At 37.4% G+C, this 27,256-nt stretch overlaps 1 protein-coding gene across 3 annotated transcripts in view; it reads right to left on the reverse strand.

Annotated features, from left to right (window-relative positions):
* The window catches only part of gpm6ab (glycoprotein M6Ab), a 62,401-nt gene extending 37,235 nt beyond the window's left edge, over positions 1 to 25,166 (reverse strand). The window contains exon 1 of one of the 3 annotated variants that reach the window (XM_051901747.1): positions 25,052 to 25,166. In XM_051901747.1, the coding sequence (XP_051757707.1) occupies positions 25,052 to 25,055 (4 nt within the window). In that variant the 5' untranslated portion in view covers positions 25,056 to 25,166. Of the gene's footprint in view, positions 1 to 3,056; positions 3,557 to 25,051 lie in introns of those variants that run through there. The other 2 variants (XM_051901738.1, XM_051901757.1) reach the window with 2 other exon arrangements.
* Between the last annotated feature and the right edge of the window lie 2,090 nt (positions 25,167 to 27,256).

A 27,256-nucleotide genomic window follows, 5' to 3' on the forward strand; every position in this document is an offset into this window, starting at 1 on the left:
AGCCCGAAAAACCCGCAACACTCTAATACAAAACACGGCAATACACGGCAAGCCCAGAGGGGAAAATACATTGCACACACACACATTATACAACATGCACCAGTACATCCAGAATTAATGCATCATAACAGAATCAAACAAAGTTTTCTCTTACAACACCATCCGCGGAAACAGCCGATTACGATTAGTCAGGTGGGATTAACGTTTGCTATGTCACAATTTATTCTGCAAATGCGTTTCCATCTCGCATTATTCGCATTAACTCTTCTATATCAAGCAAGTGTAAAAACAATTTTGCGAATTCAGGGGTTTTTATTCAAAATTTGGCATTTCCATCACTCGTTTCTGATGCAATACTTCAAAATGCGCATTAAAACAGGGTGATGGAAACATAGTGTCTGCATAATGTTTTAAGAGTATTTCCTTAGAATCTTTTGGCTGCTGTCTTGTCTGTAGTATACAGGCACTACAATACACAACCTAGATTAATGAAAGCAATGCACTATGGGCCATCTATGAGAAATAAAAAATTATTTTCCCTAGGAGAACATTAAATCTTTAAGAAAAGTTATTTGCATCTGTTCTCTCACTGAAAGTCTCTCAAAAGTCCATTTAAAAGCCATATTTATATCATAACAGAGAGTTATTGGATGTCCTGTTCTGTGGGTGACTGACAATGTGACCTATTCACTAAGACTTTATGAAACATGATTTATCCAATCTTCTACTTCACAACAATGGCTAAATAATGTTAGTAAGCATATGAATCCACAAATCAAAGCACAGAGAATCGATTTCACTTCTACATTAGAGTCTATGCAGTTAACGAGTGTGTTTGAATAATGGCTGCGGAGAAAGAACGAGGCAACCCAGAATATTTAATTTCGCTATGCACTGTAGCATGTCCCAAGAGCAAGATCAATACAGTTTCCATCCAAAAACTGCCTGCAGGTCAAGCCGAGGCTTAATATGCACTCAAAGGAGTATAATTACTTTTTTTGATTTATAATTTAAAGACATTTTGTATCCAATACAAATGATGCCACTGTTTTAATGATATGCTATACAGTGCTACAATTCTACATTTCAATGAAAATCATATTGTGGAAATGGTTTCAGTCTCAGCATGCACACACATACAGTACAGATACAAAAACTCATAATTATATCCATTGGAAGTGCATGGCTTGTGACGGTAGCTTATCTTCCTGCTGATCCACTTATGGACACTAAAGATGAGAAGTAATCCAGAGCACTCTGCCATCTGCTGAAGATGAATGATTTATCTATCTTAACCCCCTACAACCAGCCAGTTTTCATGTGACGTGCCTGTGTTATGATCAAACAGTTCACATCAGCTTTGATATTTTGTCTAATGAAATCTTTATATCCACAGCCAGGTATATTCCTCCCAATTCCTTTGCATGTCCCTTCTCTCTTGCCACCCCAGTAACTACTTCAACACACTAATTATTAAATGATATCTTTATTCCCAGTGAGAACAAGACATTAAGAAGGAAGAGACCGTCAGCAATGAGGACTGGAAATTCATTCACAGAGAGAGGGAGAGAGAGAAAGGGTGAGGGAGAGAGAGAAAGGGTGATAAAGAGAGCTGGACTGGGTCTGAGAGAATCCCTCGGTGTCCGTCCCCATGGGCAGTCTTTAAACACTGTTATTGCGAAGTGGTTCCTCACATGAGTGAAGTGGAAATAATTGATTTTCGCAGGAAACGCTGAAGGACTGCGCATCTGTTGAGCAGCTTCTGTAGGCTGTGTGTAAAGCATTTCATTGTGGGTGTTCACATTGACAGCCAAGACCAGCATCAGCAGAAACCAACGCACATTCTATTTAAAGTCAATGTGAATTCAATTCAAACGCTCTCATATCAAGTCTTATGCAACCTAAATTCTTCAGACACATCAACAGCTGGTCATAATTTGTTTTCTGAGATGAATTAGCAGAGGCAGAGGTATGCAGCATGGGTTAAAAAGAGATAATTCTGCATGCTCAGTGCCGCCCTGATTTCTTTTCTCTCTTGCCCCAGCCTCCCTCTCTCTCTCTCTCTCTCTCTCTCTCTCTCTCTCTCTCTTTCAGTCAGAAGTGGGTCAGTTATGGCAGGCAAGCAGTGTCGTTACTTAAAGAAGAGCTGCAGTTGCTCATAAGCACCATTTTGATGACACATATCCACTCATGCCATTGCAACTGGCCTTATTCTCTTTAAACTCCCCACAGCCCCACCTTATATTTGCCACCTATTGTTTTTCAGCATGTCCAACTACAGCAATAATAGAAAAATGAAAGCAAGAGAGTGGGTGAGTGGGAGAGATGTTGGGGGGGACATATTTAAGACTAAACAAACCATCTTCATCAGAAAAATCTGACACCACCTCTTGCCTGTACATAAATTTAGTGTATTTTTAATAAACCCAAATCAACATTCTTCCATTTGGCATGTTCTCATAACTCATTCTTAACACATGCAGCAACAGACGCCCTCGCCCACATGCCTCCCAACCAAGCCAAACACATCACAAAAGCTGCGGCTTTAAATCAGATGAGTGACAATCATATAAAGTAAACAGTTTAAGAGACAAAGGCAGTGAACAGCCACACTAATCTAATCTGACCCGAGTACTGTTTTGTAATGGCTGCATTGTGGTGATAACCAGAGCAGCCCAATGGTGGAAAGAAAGAATGGGAAAAAGAAAAGGGAGCGGTGACAAACCCTCATTATCCATTAAAACAAGCACAAAAACCATGACACAAATGAGCGCACTGACAATGGCCATTCCCATAGACTGACCAGTGCACTTGAAAACACACCAGCATCAATTAACAGAACCACTGATCGTTATCAACATCGCTGCAAACTGTGCTGCAGCCTTTAAAAATAAATACAAGCACTGATTCTGAAGGCTGTAAAAAATATCGTAAAAGTAATCAGTGGCAGTAATCATCAATAGTCTTAACACGTATGCATTAACACAAAGACAAGCGCGCGTGATATAAATTGGCGAAAAGGGGAAGATGGAAGGGAAAGCAATTTAACACAATACCTTTCTGTGTCTGTCCCTCTTCCATGTTCTCTTCCATTGTGGTTCAAATCGCGATTATAGACGTGGATAAAATGTAACAATGCCTATAGCGGTAAAGTGGATGAGCGTCTGTGCGCGCGGTGGAGAGATTGAGCGCGTGTGTGTGGAAGAGCGCGAGCGGGCGTGTGTGCGTGCGTGTGGTGGCTCGGTAAGGGACTCGCTCAGCTCCGCTGCTCTTCTTCTCGACCGCAGATATCACTCAACACGATCTTCAGCTGTCTCTCTCAAACGTCCATTGCAAAAGAAAACATGCGGGTTTTCAAATCAGGATATTAATTTTCAAATCTTCTTTTCGCTGGCTTCACAATAGAGACGCGTGATTATCTTTAGGATTATTGATTCTGATAATAAGACACTTTAAACATTGGTAATACAGGTGTTTTGAACAACTGAGCTCTATTCTAGCGCTGATGTAAAATGCACCGCATTGAAAACAACTCCCCGCACTAACAGATGGATGGGTGTATCCTAGTAACCAGCAGGGGCCCCCTCCCTTCGTAATGAAGACTCCAACATACAGTACACATCAAACACGCACACACACACACACACACACACACACACACAGGTTTGTTTTGCTATCTAAGTGAAGATATTTCATATAGGCGTAATGGTTTTTTTACTGTACAAACTGTACATTCTATCCCCCTACACTACCCCTACCCCTAAACCTACCCATCACAGAAAACTGCATTTTTACATTTTTAATAAAACATTGTTTAGTATGTTTTTAAAGCTATTTTAAATATGAGGACTCATGAAATGTCCTCATAATTCATGTTTACATCGTAATAACAGTGAAATACCCATGTCATTATACAAATTTGTGTCCTCATAAATCACAAAAACACACACACACACACACACCTCACCGTGTTCCCTCTGTCATATACTGTGGACAGAAGTTTGTGTTTATTGGACTTCATACCATGATAGATACATTTAATCTCTCCTGAAAAGAAGTTAGTATATTTGCCTTTTAATGGGCTCAAACTAGGAAACTAGGCAGTTTTGCACCGAAGGCCAGTGTTTTGTCTTTGTACCCCACAACATCAAGAAAGCTCATGCCTTCACTGATACTAAATCAGAAATGTGTTCTTTTTTATTATACTTAATATCATCACTGATAATGCCCATTGTTACAATTATGTTGAGTTACTGCATGAGACAACTTTATCTGCCATTTGTTTTGTTTTTTTAATAGCACCATTATTATCAGCAGCATTAATCAGATATAACCACTAGGATCTTGCCACAAATGGACCATATTCTTTCATCTTTATCTCATCATCAAAAAAAAAAAAAAAAAAAAAAAACACTTAACAAACATTAACAAAAACGCTGCATTATCACTCACTCACCAACCCCAAAACCACCTTTCTTCAGACCATACCTCATTACTTGATTTAGATAAAATATATTAAGAGAAATATTTTATATATATATATATATATATGGAACAGATTATTACAAAATAATTGATATATAAACTTTTTTGGTTACACTTTATTTTAAGGCATCTTTGTTACAGTGTAATTATATATTTTAAGTACTTAGGGGATGGGGTTTGGTTTGGTTAATTTATAGTTATTAATATGATAACTACATGTAACAACTATGATACTATGGTAACGTGTAACAAGGACACTGTAAAATAAAGTGTTACCACGCGGTAACACTTTTTTTTTTTCTTTAACTTTGCCTGCTGCTGAGTGCCATCCAAACATATTACCAATTACCAATTGTCTGTTAAAAATAAACTGAATATGGCAATGTTTTAATTACCAAAAAAAAAAAAAAATAGATTAATCATTATTTATTCTTTATAATTGTAATCCATTGACAGTTCTGTTATTATTACTATTCCTAATGTTGTTTATAGTAGCCTATTAACAACAACAACAAACATGTAAACCTTTCCAAGAACTCCCTAGTCATTTTTCAACAGACTCTACATAATTAAGCAGGTTCAGTTACTACAGTAGTGAAAGTGTAAAAAGTGTGCTGTCACTAAAGATCTGTAGATGTTAAATTGATGCTCTTTTGCTCCCGTTAGTTCAGTGTGTGAAAGTGATAAGATTATTGATGAGGTGGTGACAGTGTCTGATAAAGTGATCTGAACCTCATCAGGTCTTGTAGATATTAGACAGATTAACTATAGCATTCAATAACACTCCTGAAATGTGTGTGTGTGTGTGTGTACACAGTAGGTGTAGGTAACATCGAACCTAACTGGTAAAAGTTTGATTGACTATGACAGTAGCAAATGCATTTAATCACAATGATGAAAATGTAATTAAAATATTCCATATGTACTGAATTACACAATACAGCAGACGAGTCATGACATGTCATGACACAGCAGTGGGCTTTCGATGTAAAGGTTCCTGTCACCTCCAGCTGTTGTGATCAGTGTTAATGACACACACTTATAGCTTGAAAACTGAACAATTGTTGTCACAATGCTGCCAACAGCTCTGAGAACCTAGCAACAAGAAGGAGCTCTAAGGTGGCAATAAAGCAACTGGGCCCACCCATAATGAAAGAATTGGGAATCTCAAGCAATGACACTAAATGGTTAGTTATACTTTTTTAATCTTTAAAGACTATAATGTTGCCTTCATCTTTACCACTTTAAGACAGCAAAATCCATGCACGTAAGATTATAAACGTATGGTTATTTTGTTACATAAATTGTAATTGTTATTACTCAAATAAGTACTGAGTACTATTTATTAACTACTTGTACTTACTATAGAGTTACAGTTAGGATTAGGGTTTGGTTTAGGGTTAGTTACTTGTAATTATGCATAATTTACTGTTATTACTATAGTAAGTGCATGTAGTACCGTGTAACTACGGCACTAAAATAAAGTGTTACCACATTTTCTTTAAGTGGCATTGAATTCCCAACACATTTGATAGGACTCGCAGATGTTTATGTATGTTTCAAAGAGCACTTGTTGCAAAGTTATACTTAGACATAACTGTGTGCATTACTTCCCTCATAGTTCACTTAAGCACTGTTGTACAATAATTCCACTTTACCTCACAACCAGCCATTTGCTTACTGATTGGCTGAAATGCTCACAAGGTATGAGTCATACACTACAGCAGGGGTGTCCAACCCTGCTCCTGGAAAGCTACCATCCTGCAGACTTCAGTTCCAACCCTGCTCCAACACACCTGTCTGTGATTATCAAGCAACTCTAAACATCTCGATTAGCTGGTTCAGGTGTGTTTGATTGGGGTTCTGAAATCTGCAGGATGGTAGCACTCCAGGAGCAGGGTTGGACTCCCTTTTTCTGTTTTGTATGCAAAGCACCTGAAAAAACATGATTTATTTCAAATAGGGTTATCCTTTTTAAAGAAATATTTGCATTGTGATTGTAATATTTCTCTTTTAAAAACTAGAACAGTTTAAAGTAAACACATGATGTTATAAAAGAGTCAAAAAATGATGCTAGGCAAGTCATTAACATGGACTGTGGTACATGCTGCCAGCTGGCTTGAGTTATAAGGAGATTAGCTGAAATGCCTTGTTATCATAAAATTATTTCTCCAAACTGCAGTCAGTGTTGAGAATCAAGTAGATATGCTGTGTGTGTCCTTCTCTAAAGTTAATTGGGCTTTCCTTCTCTGTCAAAGCTCAATAAAGTGATTCATTATCTTCAGTACACTGACCTCCAAAGAAAACAATTGTTTCAATCTCTGTTAAATTAAAATAAGGCCTAAGAAATCTGTAATGATTAGGTTTATATGACAAAAAAAGGCATTCAACAGATGTCATGTATGTTGTTGTTGAGGTGTATTAATCACTGATAATTCATCACCACATCTGCAATTACAGCATTGATTACATTGTAAAGTAGAGATTGACTTTCTTCAGGAAGATCGCTTCTTATGATGTACTGCCGTCACCGGCCGTCGGTCTAAATGTCACAGCATGCAATGAGATTGATGTAGAGAGACCTTCCTACAGTTATTCTATTCTCTGGGATCCAGTACATTCAATGTGCATATACAAAGTGTCTTCCAAATGCATTCATACACTTTTACAATTTCTATATTTTGGTAAACAAATTTAGTTGATTTCTTTGCAAATAAATATGTCCCCTAATATGTGCCTATGTTTTTATAATAGGCACATTTATTAAAAATAAAATACCTTAAACTTCAAAACTGGAATAAGTATTCAGACTCCTTATTCAGCAATTTTCAGGATTCATTTGGCAAAGAAAGGTCTTTCCGGGTACATTTCAACTAGCTTTGAACATCTGAATTTGGGCTCCTGCTGCTGAACAGCATCTCCACAGCATGAGGTTCACTGTAGGTATAGTTTGTTGTTGTTTAAATGCTCTCCCATCCCTGTAAAGGAACTCTCCATCTTTGACAGTAATTGGGTTCTTGGTCTCCTCAATGACCAAGACCTTGCTGATTTGAATCAATAAAAAAGTGAACAGCCAGTAAGTTGTGGGAACAGACTTGGGGTTTTCAAAACTTCCAGTGTTTGACATTTGAAGCCAATTTTACTCCTGGAAACTTTCCTTTCATGCCTTTTATAGAGACATGCCTTTTTAATTTTTTGTCTAACCAGACAAACAGATGGCAATAAATCAAATATATGCATTGGAGCACAAATTATATGAAATGAACCAAATCAAAAGGGCTTTTCACACTATGCTTAACCCCAGGTTATCGTCATCCTAAGCACCGCTTTTAACCCCGGGTAAAGGAACATTTGTAATTTAGAAGCAGGGTTAGCACCGCTTTTGTACAGTGTGAAACGATGCGGTGTTAGAATGTTACAGCAACGTTTAGCAACAGACACCCAAACGCATACTCATATTTGTCTGCTTTGGACAGTCACGGAAACACTGCGCATGGTCTATAAACCTTGAATTCAGAGTTTGAGAGGAAAGTGTCAAATGCTGACAGAAAACGTGACAATTTGAGTGAAGAAGAGACTGTTTTGTTCTTACCTTTGTAGTCCAAAATGTCCATTCAGTATAAACTCGATAGTACAGTCGACAATACAAGGATGCACAATGCTAGAACGTGTGTGAAACGTGAAGCAAGATAACCCAGGATTCCCTTTACCCGGGGTTTAGAATGACCCAGGGTCAACTGTTTCAAGTGTGAAAAGCCCAAACCAAAACATCTTATGAATGCAATTACTATCTATTTATATTCAATACCATGTTATTGTTCATATATATACACTTGAACAATAACATATTAGATAACATTACACATTAGTTATATGCTGAATAATTAAATCAAATGAATCATATATATCAATATTTCATTATTGTGGACAGAGCTGCACAATATATCGTTTTAGCATTGAAATCGCGATTGAGCGCAAGATGGTGCAAAAGAGAACTCTTCTGAATGTGCGGCACGTGCGCACACGAGCCGCGCGTATTCAAGTGAACACCGAATGCCGTTCTCTTCCGCGTCTATTTGTGCCTAAACAGACACATACATGCAAAAAAAAAAAAAAAAAAGTCAAAACGCACGTAAAATATCGACTATCTTTGTAAACACAACTGATTATGGCTTAGATGAACGAAACTATTGAGAAAGAAAACCAGATGTATTGTGTTACAGTATTTTGGATCCATGCCGCACATCTTAAAGTGACAGCAGCCCCTGCTGCTTTCTGTGTCATGAATGTTAATCAAACAAAAGACAAAGAAAAATCACTTTTTAGTTTTAACACAAATTATGTTTAATTTATACAGTGAAGACTATGCAGTGTTATTTTACATTTGATTATTCAATTTCTGTACCTGAATACTGTTAGACTTACCTGGAAAATATAAAGCACTGTTTATTTCATTTGTATCTCTGTTCTATTATATTTATCTATGCTTGTAATTTGTTCATTATTTTCTATGTGTATTCATTTACCTACAAAATCACCCCAATCATTCTAGAATGATTCATTCTTTCCAAATAAAGCTATTCAAGTCATCTGGTGAATTTTACATATCTTAATATGTATCGCAGAAAAACAAAATATTGCAAGGTCAGTTTTTTCCAATATCATGCAGCCCTAATTGTGGAAGTCGAGTATCAAAAGGACAAGAGGCTCCTGAAGTATTTTTTAATGGCATGCATATTCAAATTACAAATACTGTTCACTGTGTACATCAACAGTGATTTTCACACCACTTCAACATAGCATCTGTATCTGTTACACCAACAGAGTTGGTTGAAATAGATAAATGGATTTCACACCACATCTTTATCTGATTGCGCACTACATTAAGTGCAGAGCAAAAAGGATGAAATGTTAACCTGCATAGGGTCTTGCTAGCAGAGCCAGCATCCAATCAGAACACCTCGAGCAGTGAGGAAGTGACAGAATTGGGCCTGCGCATTTATTATAAAGAGCGGAGAACAGTCATTGTGTGATATCCAGTCCAAGATAAGGAGAAAGGGGACTAGGAATGCCTACCGCCTGGTCTTTTGTGAGACAACATTCTGCTAGTCATTGTTCAATCAATCAATCAATAAATTATTTATTTAACACAGGATTTACTGATTAAGAGCTGTGCCAAATGGACTGAGTACCGGCTGAGAAAAATAGATTTACATCCTGGATACAATGCACTTATTTCTAAATGGTCTGTAATGCTTGAATGATTATAGATAAAAATGAATGAGATGACCTGCTTCCATAGTTTAGATTCTTCTGAAGTACATGCTAACTAAGTAATTTATAGTTTGTGTCACGCTGTGTCTGCTACACCGTCACAACAGAGTTAGTTGAAACAGATAATTAGATTTCACACCACATCTTTATCTGATTATCTGATAGCACAGAAGCGCACAACAATTGAGAATCCAAAAATAAACTGTCTTTATTAAATCACGATGGAACACTCGGAGAAAAAAAGAAACACAACCACGGTAAACTCATACAATACAGGACGAAGAACTAGTGAGAACTCAGGGGTTATATACAAACAGGGTAATCAATGTAGAAACAGAAGAGGTGTAGGGAACTAATTAACAACCATAGAAACAAACTAGTGGCAGGAAAATGAGAACAAAGGAAACAGGAACTAGAATTAATCCAAAACAGAACATACACGTGATAGTTTGTTTCTCTATCTTGGCGTGTAATGCCGATTTCACACTGCACGATTTTCAAAGTCATCAGATCACTGTTCTTTTCACACTGCACGACATTCTGGGGTAGCATTCAGTTGCTGCTGCATGTGTGCACATTGCACGATGGATCTGCGACAGGGAGTTACACATCGCAGACAACTCTGTCTGGTCTGCAAACTACGTTTCACAACCAAACACACGTGAGAAGTGATAAGCAAATAACTCAAGGTCACGTGGAGTTCTTGCCCAATACTGGAATTGTTATTAAAAATGTTAGCCCGCAAGAAGCTTGTTATCCAAATGGTCTGTGTGCCAATTTGCAGCGAAAAGGAGAAAAAATAATGATTATGGAGGAGGAAATGGTTGGGGAGACGTGGGTCTATACTGTAACTCCTCCCCGAACTTCCCGCTGGCCTGTATCTTGCTCTCTCATTGGCCGAAGGTCATCGCCGATATGTCATTTTCAGTCAGAACACATTTCACACAGCAGGATTTTGAATCGTAGACAGGTCCAGATATTTAGCATGGCAAATATCTCACGGGCGTCGGTGACGCATCGTCGATTCTCTTAGATCGCGTCTTTGATAATTCACACTGCGTGATTGTCATTCACGTGAATGAGCACCGATTTGCCTCCAATTTCGGCCATTTCTTGGCGATTTCGCAAAATCTGTCGGCGAGTGAAACTCAGGCCTAAAATCATGCAGTGTGAAAAGCTGTGCTTTCTGCTTCCACCTTGCTGGGCTGCAGCCTGGGAATGATCAAAATTAAAGGTGCAATATGTAATATTTTTGCAGTAAAATATCCAAAAACCACTAGGCCATTGTTATACATTTTGTTCACTTGAGTACTTACAATATCCCAAATGTTTCCAACTACTTGTAAATCCTGAGAAAATTGCAATTTTAACCAAGGCTCCGGGACGTGTGAGGAGTCACCTGTCAATTGCATCATACCCGCGTTAACCCTCGGTCTGCCTCGGTTTCCGTTTTTATTTTGTAGAAACCATGCGAACAGAGTAACGTTATAACATAATTTTCAACACTCTCAAACGTATCTAATATTATAAACAGAGCTGCGTTACCTCATACTCATGACCGGAAAAGCGGAAGCGGCGCCGGCGACTGCGGCATAATAAAAGTTCCGCTGCTCGTGAGGCGTGTGTTGCGCAATCGCTCCAGCGGCCTCGTTCAGCTCCCACAACACTCGGTCCTGCTCTGCTTCATACTACAATAACGTTAATAATTGCATCCATGAACATGATTTCTTCCCGAGTCCTATCCTTATTCTTTTGCACCGTCCGTTGGAGTGAAGACCACATGTCCCGAGATTCCGCGCTCAAACTTGGCGTCATCAAGCTACGCCTTTGTTTTGAATAGGCCTCTAGCGACCTCTAGCGGACAAAATTTTTACATATTGCACCTTTAATCACACCAAAGCTCAAAGAAAGTATTCTCTGAACTTTCTACAGGTATTTACTTTGTTGCCTGTTTCACTTATACAGTACCAAATAAAATCACTGCTTTCAAATAACTATGTGAAATTTGGTGCTATATTATTTTCTATATTATATATTATTATATTTATATATTTTATATTATTATTATATATTATTTTATATTATAAAAAAGCAATTATTTTTCTATGGGGATGAATATTATATTTTTATATTTTTATTTACATCAAACTTGGGGGTAATCTGTCTACTACTTTTTAACTTTGTCTTTTTGTCCTCTTATTTTAGATCCCTATTCCTCTCTACTATGACAGAGAGCATGAATGTATATGTCTCAAACCACATAATCCAATTCATTAGTCTCACTACACACTGGACATGATAGACTGCAGTTACTCTCATTTGGCAACACAAATCAAATTTGACCATACCTCAATCAATTAGTCCAGTGTGAATAATAATCTTTAATGACATATTTCTGCTGTGATTGATTTTGGTTTGAGTGAAAGCGGGAGAGAGAGAAAAAGGATCATGTTTGACACTAATCTTTTTTAATATGCCAAAGATTCCAAAATGTATTCTTCTGTTGATTCGTTTCAGAAAGACCAAGAATGTATGCTGCAACGAGGAATGAAATATATGGATGTGATGCGTTTATATTTAAAAAGTATATACACATTTGATATTTCTACACACATACAGTCATTAAGTTCTGAATAACCAGGAATTTTCCTTTAAGATGGTGCCCAAAACTCATCACCACTCTCTCTCTCTCCTGAGTTTTTCAACATTCCGTATGCCTGTGTTGCTAAAGCCGAGGATTCCCTTGATTCTTAAAATAGCACACAGAAAACAGGATTTAATACTCATTCATACCCCTCAGATCCTTCAATCTCACTCTATTAAATACCTTCACTACATCTCCAATTTCAGAGGTGCAAATGCCAATTGGCTTTACACAAATGGCAGTTCATTGAATTGTATGATGGGAGGAGCCATAAAAACTGCATGTGTGTCACGATGTTGATCCTGTTCCCAACACAATCGCCTAGAGGAGATGACTAAATGGATTTTTAATGCTACAATAAATGTGTCGATCATTCATGCTGACTGCCATCTATTGATTTTCCCCTGGATGAGCTCATAGATACACCGGTAATTATTTAATGTTATGCCGATGCTCTTTAGCGCACATACAGTAAAACTGTTTATCCAGTATTAAACTAGTTATCGTGTAAGTGATTCACTGACTGAAACATATCTGATCATGTCACAGATTTTGTGTTTGAATATGTGCTAAAGGCTAAATGTGACTCTAAAGATGGTTAATTCTCTTTAAATGCCTTAGAATTGAGGACAATGGCATCACTGATGTGCCTGTGGTGTCATAGTGTATAGTCACATGGACTGAAAGAAGCCCATTCTATTGATGACCTATTTCAACACACTATACACAAATCGCTTAAGCCGCACACTTGCTTTAACTGAGCTCTCCTGAGGACTGTATTTGCCACATGGCATTCCCATTATGCTGCATTCCAATGATGGATAGGTACTCTTCCATCACAGACACAAAAACACACACATAGTATGTTATGGATCGATGGTATTGGTTCTAAGTTAACATCCAATTCTAATAACTGAATAACTGTACGCTGATAATATTAAGAGGGTCTAAACGTCTGATTGTCGTACTTTCAATGAGTTCCTAAAAGGGCTGTTTTTTTTTTTCCAGTTAAATTACTGAATTACGGAATTACTGAACTTCTCTAATAAGAAAAACTAAGTACTTTATGAGGTGGCGATGACATAGGCTATGAATTTGTAGGATGTGATTTGTATGAAAACGTCAAATTTTTTAGAAAAAAGATAAGCCTGAAGGTCCACCCCTGTCAACTAAAACACCTGAGACTAAACACCTATGAACGTACAAATAAACCACCAATTCCACAAAAAGTAAGTTACAAATTTGCCATGAGGTTTTGTTGGAACTTCAGAACCGTAACCAAACCTATAAAGGGGCTCTTACTGCTATGTTGCTCATCCAGCTGTTATGATGTCTATAATAATAATTCCACTACTAATGGCTCAGACGGTGTACATCTGTTTTGATAATAAATTACCAAATAAGGTAGGTGATTTTGGTAGAGGTTAATGAGAGTCCAGTGTGAGACTCTACCTACATGTGAAATGTCATTTCCATGCAGGAAAGAGACACAGCACATACAGCATATACATATAATGCCAGTGATTCTTGCAGGTTATGTACAAAACCTCTGACTGCTTTTTGTGAGAATGAACACATTGCACATGTCACAGTAAAAATCCCAGAGACACACCTCATGTCCAAATGATATTGCCTACTATGACAGTTTATGATGCTTTAGGTAAGTCTACAGTTAATGAAGGGAAAGTAAATGAAGTCTTGAGTAATTATGATTTTGACCTTGTACAAGAGGGAACCAGACTGTTACCTGATTTATGAATAATGGAGTCGCTAATTTAACAAATTGTAAAAATCACCTGAGAGCTTCATCCGCTAAGCACCATACCCTGACCTGAATACTGGGTGGACAGAGAAGTGTGTTTGTATAAAGTGAAAGTTTACATCATGTCCATGAGTGCATCTAATTCTAAAAAGTCTCATATATGCTACATACAAAGGGGGCTTGGTGTAGTGGTTGACTGCAGTAACCTAAATCACCCCCTATTTCCTATACGGTGCACTACAGGCTGTCAACCAATTTGTGTTGTTTTCCGAATTTCATTCCCTGTATATTATACTCACAATGCACTTTGATGTATAGTGTACAGTCAGTGTACACTCACTCTCCAACGCTATTTCCTGTAATCAAATATGCAGAGGACTGCCGAGCTCATTTGCAACATCTTTATTTGTCACTACTTTTTTATTTTGTCATTAATTTAAAATATTTGTACTAAAGTATAGCGAACCAAAATTATAAATGAATTTAATATTATTTACATTGTACACTGAGAAAAACTGTACATTAAAGTCGACATGAAACAGAAGTTTTCTTCACTATTGTGACGTACATCCGAGTGAAACAGCTTCTGGAATGAAAAAAATGTAGGGCGGGATTTGATTTTGTCCATGGGATTTGATTGGATCGTAGGAAGTTTGGCATTGCTAACTAAATGGCAGTCAGTTGTGGAGAATATTTAGTTCCACTCTCCGCTGAGACATATGTCATGAAGAGAACAGATGTCGTTTGGAAGGGGAGGGGAGATTAACTTTTTGATTAAAGATTACAAGGCCATATGAATTTTAAAAAATAATGATGATGAATTTTGATTTCATGTTTAAAGAAATTATAATCTGTTGGATTATCCAAATTTGGTATCCTGTAGGTAACGACTCAGTAAAGTTATTTAACTTTATTACTGCTTTAGAGACAAATTATGATGTTATATGCCTCATTAGTAGATCTGCCTAGGGTCATATCTGTTCTCCGGATGCTGCTCATCTTAGATGGGAGTGACTGTTTAATTTATTCTTGTTGACAGCTGTTTTGGGCTTAGTTTATTCATTATGAATATAAAGTATATAAATATATTAAACATGACAAACAGACAGTTGTGAACTAAAAGTATCATCATGTCATCCCTGAAACTACAAATCTTCAAATTTCATTCATTCCTTCCCCATATAGTCAATATATTGGAGTCCATTATAGTGAATAGTGAATGAGTGAATAAGTAGATAATTTCAAATGCACAAATAATCAGCTGTGGCCTGTTGCATGAAGCTAGTTGAACAAACTCTGAGTTTCAGAGTAGGTTTGCAGTTGACAAATCCAGATAAATCCAACCTGGTTTAGATCAGGTTCAACTGTTGCACAACGCTCGATATAAACTTTCTCTGTCAACTCAGGTTTAATCCAGAGTTTGCAAAATGTGTGCACCTGAACGTCTGACATGTGCGGCAAACAGAAATTCACACGGAATAAGGAGAACGTCAGTTTGATTCACTTCTCGCGAGAGAGCCGCGCAATTCATGTCGCTTCCGAAGATTAAGAGATCGTTATGAAAAATATGAAATAAAACGCATTTACAAAGCAGGAATAAACACTTCTGCTGCAGTGAAAGTTTGAGAAGGCAGCTGAAAGAAAATATCTGACTATATCAATGCATGTGAATCAAACAAATAGACCAAATAATTAATATAGTTTCACAAAGAGCTAAAAAGAATACATGTAAGCTTAATCTGTTTAAAAGCTTTATATATTATGCATGTATTATATTTATTTTAATTTAAAAGCAAAGTTTAATATTGTCAATTAATATAATCGGCCTAATTATATGAATATGTCATGAATTATTCATAATTTCAATTTATTTGATATAAATATAATGAATAATTAACAGCAAATGTTGAGAATTTTTGTCTCTAAAATGTTTTCACTATAAACTGATTTAATTTGGATGAGAGATACAGGGGGAGTGGCTTTATTGCATCAGATACATGTCACTTTACTCACAGCTGATTGGTCGAGTTTGGGTTTGTGATCTCTAACCCAGAATAAAACCTGTTCCGGAGCAGGTTAGCCGTGTAGCGTCAGTTACCATAGCAACAAACCCCGCTAAAAACCAATCCACCTTCATAAACCCGAAAAACCAGAGTTTGCTCAAACTAATCTTGAACTTACCTGGGTAGAAACTGAAACCGGCTTTGTGCAACAGGCCACTGGTTTCAATTCTATTTCTATTCTGTGTTTTCTTTGTGCACTGGGCTAGACTAACTGGGACTTGTCATAGCACTTACATATAGTTGTTTTTTTTGTTAGTTTAACTGCTTCTGTTGTTCTCCTCTTTTGTAACTCACTTTGAATAAAAGCATCTGCTAAATGATTAAATTCAAATGTACAGAGATTAGACAATTAAACTAAAACACCTGGTTTTAGACCACAATAATGAATTAGTATGGTCTAGGGCCTCTTTTTGTGGCTAATACAGCATCAGTTCATCTTGGGAATGACAGATACAAGTCCTTCACAGCGGCCAGATGGATTTTGAGCCATTCCTCTTCCAGGACACATGCCACGTCACTATATGATGCGGGTGGAGGAAAACATTTGTTGACTTGCTCCTCCAAAATACCCCAAAGTGTCTCAAAATATTCCGATCTGGTGACTATGCAGGACATGGGAGATGTTCAACTTCACTTTCATGTTCATCAAACCATTCTGTCACAAGTCTTGCTGTGTGTATTGGTGTATTATCCTGCTGATACACAGCACCCCCTTCAGGGTACAATCTTTGAACCATTAGGTGCACATGGTCCTCCAAGAATGGTTCGGTAGTCCTTGGCAGTGATGCGCCCATCAAGTACAGTAGGGAATGCCATGATATTGCCACCCAAACCATCAGTGATCCACCCCTGTGCTTCACTCTGGGCAGCAACAGTCCGGGTGTTAAACCTCTTTGGGTCTTCTCCACACCGTAACTCTCACAGATGTGGGAAAGACAGTAAAGGTGGACTCAGAGAACAATACATGTTTCACATTGTCCACAGCCCAAGATTTGCACTGTTTGCACCATTGAAACCGACATTTGGCATTGGCACGAGTGACCAAAGGTTTGGCTATAGCAGCTCGACAATGAATATTGACTCTGTGGAGCTCCTGACGAACAGTTTTGGTGGAAACAGGAGAGTTGAGGTCCACATTTAATTCTGCAGTGATTTGGGCAACTGTGGTTTTATGTTTTTTTTTTGTATACAATCCGGGTTAATACCTGGACATCTCTTTCAGTTTTAGCTTCCTCTTGCGTCAACATTAACTCCTGTTGGATGTGGCTTGTAGTGGTATTACCCTGGATACCATAGCTTTTGATACACCACAAATACTTGCTGTCCTGGTCACAGATGAGCCAATGATATGCACACCAACAAGTTGCCCTCTTTTAAACTCTGATATGTCTCCCATTATGTTGTGTGGATTGCAATATTGCCCTACTAATTCAACCTTTAAACTCTGCACTTAGATTGACCACCAGGCCATGCATATATAGGTGTGAAACCTCCATCACTATATAATCACCAGTGTTTCAGTTTCATTGTCCAACCACTGTAAGTGTAAATGTTTTGAACACTATAAATTAGCCTTAGCGTATCACTTGCTTATCACTTGCTCCAGTTTTAGCCTGTAACCATAGCAACAGACTGCTTCACAGATCTGCACTTTCTAGAGAGAGAGAGAGAGAGAGAGAGAGAGAGAGAGAGAGAGAGAGAGAGGAGGAAATGCACGCAAACAACGGAGGATCTGATTCCACCCCACAACATTATTTAGCTGCTACTGCAGATAAAAATCAATGTAGAATACAATAAACAGCCCAGGTGATGACATGATCTAGCCCTAGTGTCACATACTCTCTCAACTTTAGATTTATATTTTATTAAACTGCCAAGTACCACAGCACAAATGAATTCTATAAAGAATAGAGTGGTACCATGCACAGATTGCATACCATGGCAAGACTGTGCCAACCAGTAGAGATTCTGCTATGTCGTTTATACCAAGAAATATATATTTGTGCTATTATGCAGGACAACTTTACATTATTAACACCTGAGAACACTGAAAGAACAGTAATGCAAAATTCAGATCACATATCCCAAACAAGTCAAGAAGAACTTGTTAATAATCAATGGTTTTCAGGTACAAAATTAAGTTGTTTATGGTTTTTGTTTACTAATACAGAATCTGTGTTAATATAGAACAGTTGTTCTCATCCAGGGGGCCTAAAAAACTTCCAAGGGGGCCTCAAGATGACTTAAGTTAAAATTATTTAAAATAAGGCAAAGCATGCTACAACTACAAATCAAGATATTTCATAGTATTTGGTTATTTTTATAATGAATATACATCTTTCTATGTCAAGCTCTAAAATATTCATGTTGAAAATAAAAAGAGAAAATCAAATAAGATCAATTACCTTTCATTTCATTCAATGAAAGGGATATATATTAAGTAGTTAATTGACTTAAACAGAAGTAAAAATTAATTTACCCTAAAAATAACTATATCATGATGTATACCGTGAACTTGTAAAATTAAGATTTTGTTCAAACCACTCGCTCCTAGGTGGGCTGTAAAGAGCAAAAATAGGAATGGGTCAACAAAAGGATGCTTGCCCCCTCCATCTCTCTCTCACTTATCATGTTTGAACAGATCAGCCAGTGATCTGAAGATGACAGTAAATTATCCCATATGTTTCTGGTGTTTACCATGTTGTTATCTACGGCTGACACTGCATCGATCTGAAAGACCGGAGTGATGCTGGTAAAAGGCATGTCATGTATAAATCACGCATACACTGTCATAATGACATCATAAATCATGGCTTCTCTCAGTCAAAAGGCTGTAATGCTTCACTGACAGCACATGAAAATACACTTGCACTCACATTTCACATCAGTGGTTACAAATGGTTTCAAGAAAATGCTGATATAGCTTAATGTATAAAAAGCATCTTCTTTCATAGTAAAGGGTCAAAAGGAGCAAAGCACATTAGAGCACATCTAATTGCCAGTGTATCATCTAAGTCAATGTTTCTCAAACTTTCTGACTAAAAGACCCCCTGTTCTCCTACCCAATATTTGGTCCACCAACTTATGCTAAGATATTTCCAGCATTTTAGTTGTAATTATGACAAAGCTGCTGATTAATTAACCATGATTATTATTTTTTTTTTTTTTTTTTTTGATTCCAGAAATTATGTATTGTTTTAAGATCAGTTTGGTCTTTGGATCAGATACTGTAACAAGTGACATGCAGAAAAATTCTAATACTAAGACATGTTTTGTTTATCTATTCTCCTCCTCATGCTTGTAAGATGCCACATTCACGGTTCTCATGCAGAGTAATTCCCAAATTCAGTCAAGTGAATCATATGCATCACACAAGATATTGGGAACATTAGAAAGGACAGATAACAAGTATGCCTGCGCTTATGGATACTCTCTGCTTTAACATAAGCAGTAGATTGAACTACTGATTAAGAGATTGTATTAGTGTGATATCATCCCATTAAGAGGCTAGAAAGAAACACTCAAGCACTGTGTGATACAACTCCCTAGTGCAAAAAGTGAATGTGAACAATCATATACAATGCAAGCTGGAATGTAGTAATCTGAAAAAAGTTTCTTAATAAATAAAGACTTTTTTTGTCTGAAAGAAAAAAAGGGCAAAGACTGTAATACATGCTAACTCGCTGACAAGGCTTGTGAAATGCTACAAAATGCTACTTATAAACCTAGCTATTGTTCTGAATTCCACCTACACACCGAGACAGGCAAGTCTATTAGAGCTAAGAAAGCAGAAATGTGTGTGCGTGTGTGTGTGCGTGCGTGCGTGTGTGCGCGCTTTTTTGTGATTTATGAGGACACAAATTTGTATAATGACATGGGTATTACACTGGTATTACGACGTAAACATGAAATATGAGGACATTTCATGAGTCCTCATATTTAAAATAGCTTTAAAAACATACTAAACAATGTTTTATTAAAAATGTAAAAATGCATAATGTTTCCTATGATGGGTAGGTTTAGGGGTGGGGTAGTGTAGGGGGATAGAATGTACAGTTTGTACAGTATAAAAACCATTACGCCTATGGAACGTCTAAGATATAATATATACGTCTAAGATATATATATAATAAACCTGTGTGTGTGTGTGTGTGTGTGTGTGTGTGTGTGTGTGTGTGTGCACGTGTGTGTTTGCCCTCCTAAAGATCACAGTAAGTCAAAGTCATTCTAATTCAAAAGTTCAAAATACTTTAGTGAATAATTCACCAAAAAATAATAATATTTTGTCATTTACTAAGTCAACAATTAAGAATCTTTACCAAAAATTAGAGAAAAAAACAGAATTCCTAGGAAAGAATAGGAAAGAATTCCTATTCTTTTGAAGTGATATAATTTTATGTGATGAGTAAAATGAAATTAAAGGGGGCTAATCTTTTGGAGCAACTCTTCAAAGAACACTCTTTAAATTCTCTGTTTGCATTCCATGGAAAAAATACAGCATATATGACCAACAAGAGGGTCAGTAAATAATGACAGAATTCTCATTTTTGAGTGAACAACTACTTTAAATCCTTCAATGTAAATTATGATATATAGTATAGATAAAGAATGAAATGTAAAACATGTAGATAGAATGAAATTCAAATGCACATGACTCAAACGTAACAGACTAAAGAGTAACTGTTCATCTGAGGACTGATTCAAACACAGATTCAAGATGTGAAGTTTTTGTTTCTGCATGTGCCGTTGTGTTTGTTACTTAACTGACCCTGAGTGTTGCTACAGTAGCTATTGTACTGAAAGGTCAGGTCGGTTGCATCACATTGCATGGATTCCACAGGGTATTGAATAGAGAGCCCTGGTCACAACACAGTGGACTTGGCTACACCCAAAGCCTTTAAATACCAAGAACTAGAAGAAACATGGAACAACAGGATACAATAAAAGAGAACAATACAGCGGACTACACTGTGCACAGTTTCCTTTAAAACAATCGACATTTCATTGAAATTTGATTTATTCTGACTATAGACTTAAGTCAGTAAGTAGACTAACTGAGCAAAGATGTCTGTATTTCCCATCAGCAGCTGATACTGCTCCAGGGTCTAGTTTCCACTAAAGGCTTGCATCACTAGACTGACATACTGTGGGAATTCACCGCAGGCCATGATATGTCTACCATTATTTTACTGGTTTAGACAGTTGCATAAGTGTCTAAAGTTATTAAAAAGACTTAAGTTCCCTACATTTTCCCTCAGGGATCAATAAATGTCGGTCTTTTTGTCTTATGTTCTCCTCAGAGGTGATGCTTTTTAAGAGCATTCATTTTAGAACATCTATGGCTATTAGGACGCTATAAAAAAGCCAAATTCATTTGCAAGTCTGAGCTTATAGTCACCAGGCTATTTAATAAAATTTTATCAAACACATATCCAAATTTTGTTATTCCTGGTCTGGTATCATGGAGTTTAAATACTGCTCAGGGACACAGAAAATCCAGAGCTTCCTCTTAAACTACCAGTGGATGGATTTCAAGGGGAAGGTTCTTACTGCACTACAGAAATCACTCAATGCCTCAAGATCCACTGCGGTGATTGCATGAGCCAGCAGATTTGTTTTCAACCAAAATAAATCAAAAGCTCAGTCTCAGAAGGGGGAATGAAAACAGGGAAATGTGAGGGTGGCTCAAACCTAACTGAACTCCCATCTCTTCTGAAAACTGTTTATTATTCCTTTGGAAATATTAAACGGTCTCAGAAGAGGACAAAGGAAGGAAAATATGTAGGATACAAGCCAGTTTTCACAGATTTGGCCAGCTTTGAGGATATATTGTCTGTTTTTGAAATTTTCACTTTGTCATTCCATACAGGAAATAGAGAAAGAAAGGGCAACCATATCCACACAGTCACTTCTTCCATTATAGGGAATGTTTTTTCCAGGTCTTAAGGCCCTTTCACACTAAGAACAAAAACGATAACAATGATAACTACTATACATTAGCGTAACCACATTAAGACGATGATGTTACGTTTATTGCTCACTTCTGCAGTTACATTATAGCACATGCTTTAAAGGCAGATTGATTTTGATTAAATCTCAACGTTTTAACATTTATTGAAAAAAAGCGTTCTGAAAGTGATTCTAATGACATCATTCCTCTATGTCATTGTAGTTATAATTGCTCGTAAAATCATTTTTATTGTTATCATTCTTGATGTTAACGGGCCTTTAAGCAGCACTAGTAAACAGAATGCAAGCTGAGTGAATACATTGTGCCAGCTGGGTTAAATTATGCACATAAATCAGCAATTTCTGTTTGTTTTCTGCAAAACTTTGTTCTTGTTAATTGGGTCAATGTACATATATTAGTGTTCAAAAAAAGAAAAAAAGATAAGAAAAAGCTTTTAAAATCTAGTTTAAAACACATGTGCCAAATTTCTTTAAAAAGCACTTTTTGTATTCATGTTGATATTTTTGTTCATGAGATATAAAAAAAAAAAAAATGTAATACCATTGTCAAGAAGTTTACATTTAATGTAAGAAATAATACATTTCCCTTACACTTTGAATATATCTTAAAATATATATATATATATATATATATATATATATATATATATATATATATATTTATTTATTTTTATTTTTTTTAAGTTTTAAAAACATTTTTCAAGGTAAAAAGTATTTTTTTAAATATAAATTATTATTCCTGAATTATCAAATCATAAATATCATTAAGTTCTCTTAACAAACAGCCATAAGCGTCTGTAATAGATCATTTTGATTTGGTGGACAAATGTTTTTCAAATATTAATCAGCAAGCAGTGAAGCATTTTTGGTAAAATATTTTTCTCTAAGAATAATAAAAGACAATAACAAACTTAAGATTTTCATTTCATTCTTAAATAAGGCTCATTTTCATATGATGTCAGTAATAGTCAAAAAAAAAAAAAAAAATATATATATATATATATATATATACAAAAAAATTATTTAAGTCATTGTATCTATATGAATTGTATTTTTGAATTATATTATTCCCCCACTACAAGCACAGCACTGTTTCAATGTTTCAACACAGCAATTGAACAGCTGTGTCATGCAGACGATATATGTTCACAACATATTGAGCTCCCTCTTCATTACCATATGGGCAAAAATACAGACTCTTGGTTTCTGCTACTGCCTCCTTTTAACAGATGTCGGTGTGGCAGTGGCACACGTTGCACTTGTACCCTCACACAAAGACGCATACACACACCAAAGGCACTGGCTGACCTTTCAACTGGACATCTGTAACAGGACATGTCTGCGGCCTAGGAGACAGCATTCCAGCTTTAAGTCCCTGAACCCCATAAACCCAAACCCATGTTCTGCTCATTAGACAAACCGACAACAAGTGAAAGGAGAGTGAGAACAGGGTGGTGGGAGGGGAGGGCAGTCTCACAAAAACAGAGGCGCTTGTCAGAATTATCAAAGGACCCCACACAAGATGAGAATGTTTGGAGGCGGCTAACAGAGAGACATAATGTGGCTATTTATCCCTCATGTGACTCCGTGCATATATTAGAGAGAACACAGAGGGGACAGGCCATCAGCAGACACCATGAATGAGAGCTCCAACAAAGTCGGTCTTTCTTCAGCACAAACGAGTGTTGTCATTTTTCATAATCCAACTATAACTGGTAAACAGAGCATGGAGTGAAAGCCCCAGAACAGCAGTGCTTTTCAAATGCCAAGACCCATATATAAAACACATAATAAGAACAAAATGTTTTGTGCCTAGAAAGAATCTATTCAATTTGTGCTCTGAAGCAGGTCTAACAGTTTTAAAGGAGCTGTGATTGATTCTGTAGCAGGTGGTCAGTACTGCTGCACATTACAAACAAGGTGCATTTGATTAGTGAGGAAACTTTCCGCACATCTATTTTCACTTGTTACGTAGCTTCCGTGGCAGTTTCCTGTATTTTTTGGTGAGCTTCCTGTCATGTTTGCATAGCTTTGATAATAATAATAATAATAATAATAAAAGCAGGATGTGGGGAAACATCTTATTTAGGTCAATTTATGTCTGGTCACTGATAAAGAGCTAAAAACACTAGTCTGTCAACTATTTGAAAGTAGTTTGTAATATGTTGCTGCAAACTCAATGTCTGAACGACATTAAAAGGCACAGTTGGTTCTCCTTATCTGCACCAGGTACAATCACCATAATCTGATTATGAGCTTGGGCAACTTACCAGCCTACTTAAATCGGTATCAATAGAGAAAGGCATGTTTGCTTACACATACCACATACAATGCTTATATACCAGCACAAACTGAAAGGGAGACAATCTTAATATCTTTTTAAAAATGCTTCATCTGTTTCCTCTTCTTAAAAGTAATATTAGTAAATAATACTGTCTACATACTCTTTTGTTTCAACCATATATGACTTTTTTTTCTACAGAGCACAACTAGAGACGTTACAGAATGACAGTCACCATTCACTTTTGATGTATTAAGAAAAGATGCAATGGAAGTGTACAGTGACTGAGACTGTCATTTTCCCATTTTCTATCTCATATTGTGATAGAAAGTTATACAGGTTTGGAACAACATGAAAGTAAGTAAATTCTAACAAACATTGCATTGTTTCAGTGATCTATTACTTTAACATATTTAAGCTTACTTTGTGAATGAAACACACCACGCTCTTTCTCTTAGTAAGTAGAAACTTGTTGAATCAAAACATTTGCACTTTACACACCTCAGTTCGCCTCAGCGACTTATTAAAGTCGTCTTATCGATCTTAGTTAAAACGACAAAGTAATGACTTACCCATGTTTTAGACTAAGAGCTCGACACCGCTGAAAAAGTCCAGTTCAAGAGTTTGACACTGAGAGAGCTGGTAGCGCGACCGTCAGTATAATAATGAGATGACATCACAATCACAAACGGGCGGGGGAAACTTATCAGTGGCAAATTGTTTGATAAATTTCATGAACATAAAATCAATTTTAGCAAGTAGGTCTAAAAGCAAATTTAAAAAAAAAAAAAAAAAAAAAACATTGTTTAATATATATTTAAATATATTATAAAGCCTATATTTTATAACTTAGATCGCTCTAGTCTCTTATATACTAATTATAATGTATAATAAATTTGATTTTGATGCTGGATTATATGGTATTAAGGACAACACCTAAAAAAAAATAAACTCACATTTAATAAAGTTTATTTATAATTCTGTAATTAATAATTTATTTCTTTATTTCTGTAGGCTATATAGTTCCATATTTATTTTTCCTTCCCGCAACATGTTTCAAGGTAGGGTAGACAGTTTTCGGATCCCAGCCTCCCTTCAGAGTGTCTCCAAAGCCACGCCTTCAAAACACATGAATGCACACAGCAGAGTTTGCAAAGCTTCAAGAGATGAGAGACGCCATTAAACTACCTCATGTCTCAAAGCACATAGCATTACAATAATAATGAATATAACTTAAAGAGGACTGACCTGTACCACCTGATTGCTGCAGATTCATTTTGGCGTTGATAGTGTTGCCACTGAAATGCATAAATACCAGTCACAGTCTGCTCTGTGTATAACATCACAGGTTTCTATCTGTTCCATATTACAGTTATGAGATGAATGCAGCAAAAGCTCGTTGTTTTGGTTCAGGAGGAACTGTAAAAGGAGGCTGCTGTTTCAGTTGCGGTGCTCTGTGACTGACGTCTGTCTAAAGCCCAAAGTATACTTCGGCAGTCCATGTCTGTGTACCATCCGCATGATGTAATTTTCTTCATCAGGAGGGTCCGTGTACAACAGCGCATGTGCGAGTGACTTGAGCACTTGAAAACAAAATCCACTAGATAGTGCGCACATGCCGAACGCGTCTTTCAGCACTCATGGCCAAAGGAGTATACTTTGCAAGGCTTGCATGCTTACTGTGTGCAAGACAGAGTGGAACGCAGAAAAAATGAAGTATACCCGGGCCTTTAAGCCTGATTTAAGGCCCAGGTATACCTCATTTTCCGTGTTCTGCTCCATCTCGCACACAGTTGAGCGTGCAAGCTTTTCAAAGTATACTCCTTTGGCCATGAGCACAGAAAGACGTGTTCGGCATGTGCTTAACTTAGTGATTGCTATCAGGATGTGAAGAGACTTTTAACCAACAGATATTTTGTAACAGATAGCCCCCTCCTGGAAGGAGTGACCTCGCAGCATGGAGAGGAGAAAGAGGAGACTTAGGAGGCAGACGAGGAGATGACAAAGGGATGGTGACAGGAGCGGGTGAAGGGATGGTGATAGAAGATGGTGGAGGGATAGTGATAGGAGGACAACGAAACCCGGCGGCGAAGATGGAACATGCCCACTTACGCAGACCCAGAGCATGGTAGTGATGACAGCCCACGGCAGAGTCAATGGAGGGAGGAACCAAGGTGTTGCTGTGGCTGATGACATTGTGGTGACGACCGATGGAGGCAGAGCCGAAGGATTCCAGAGCGCAGAAGAAGAGCCGATGGTACAGAGTGACATCGCTGGCACAGGAGACCTAGGCAAAGCCTCTGCGACAAGTGTCTGAGGCGGAGCCAGAGTGCTCAAGGACTAAGGCAGAGCCGGTGTGACGGAGGACAGAGGCGGAGCCAGAGGAAAGGAGGAACCCGCTGTAGCTGTAGGGGTGGAAGTAGAATGACGACTGACCAAGGGGGTGCCGGTGGGACGAGGGAGCCTGGTGGAGCCGACAGGTCGACAGGCTGAGGTGTAGAGAAGGGATCAGTGGCCGGAGGCGGAGCCACAGAATCCTCTCACTCGGGCGAGTCTGGTGGTTGCATGACCTGCGGCTTCACGTCACAGCAAGGAGGAAGACGAAGGGCTGCAGGCATCCAGTAGAGGCAGAGCTGGAGGACTGGCTGAGCTTTGCGGTGAAGGTGACAGAGGTAAGCTTGACGTGATCAATAATGGTAATTCCAATTCCCAACAGGTCAACGAAATGTTTCAGTGCTGTTTTGAAACAGCAATGATTCAGAACAGACATATAATAC

The sequence above is a fragment of the Ctenopharyngodon idella genome, chromosome 1 (assembly GCF_019924925.1).
Source record: "Ctenopharyngodon idella isolate HZGC_01 chromosome 1, HZGC01, whole genome shotgun sequence".
NCBI lineage: Eukaryota > Metazoa > Chordata > Actinopteri > Cypriniformes > Xenocyprididae > Ctenopharyngodon > Ctenopharyngodon idella.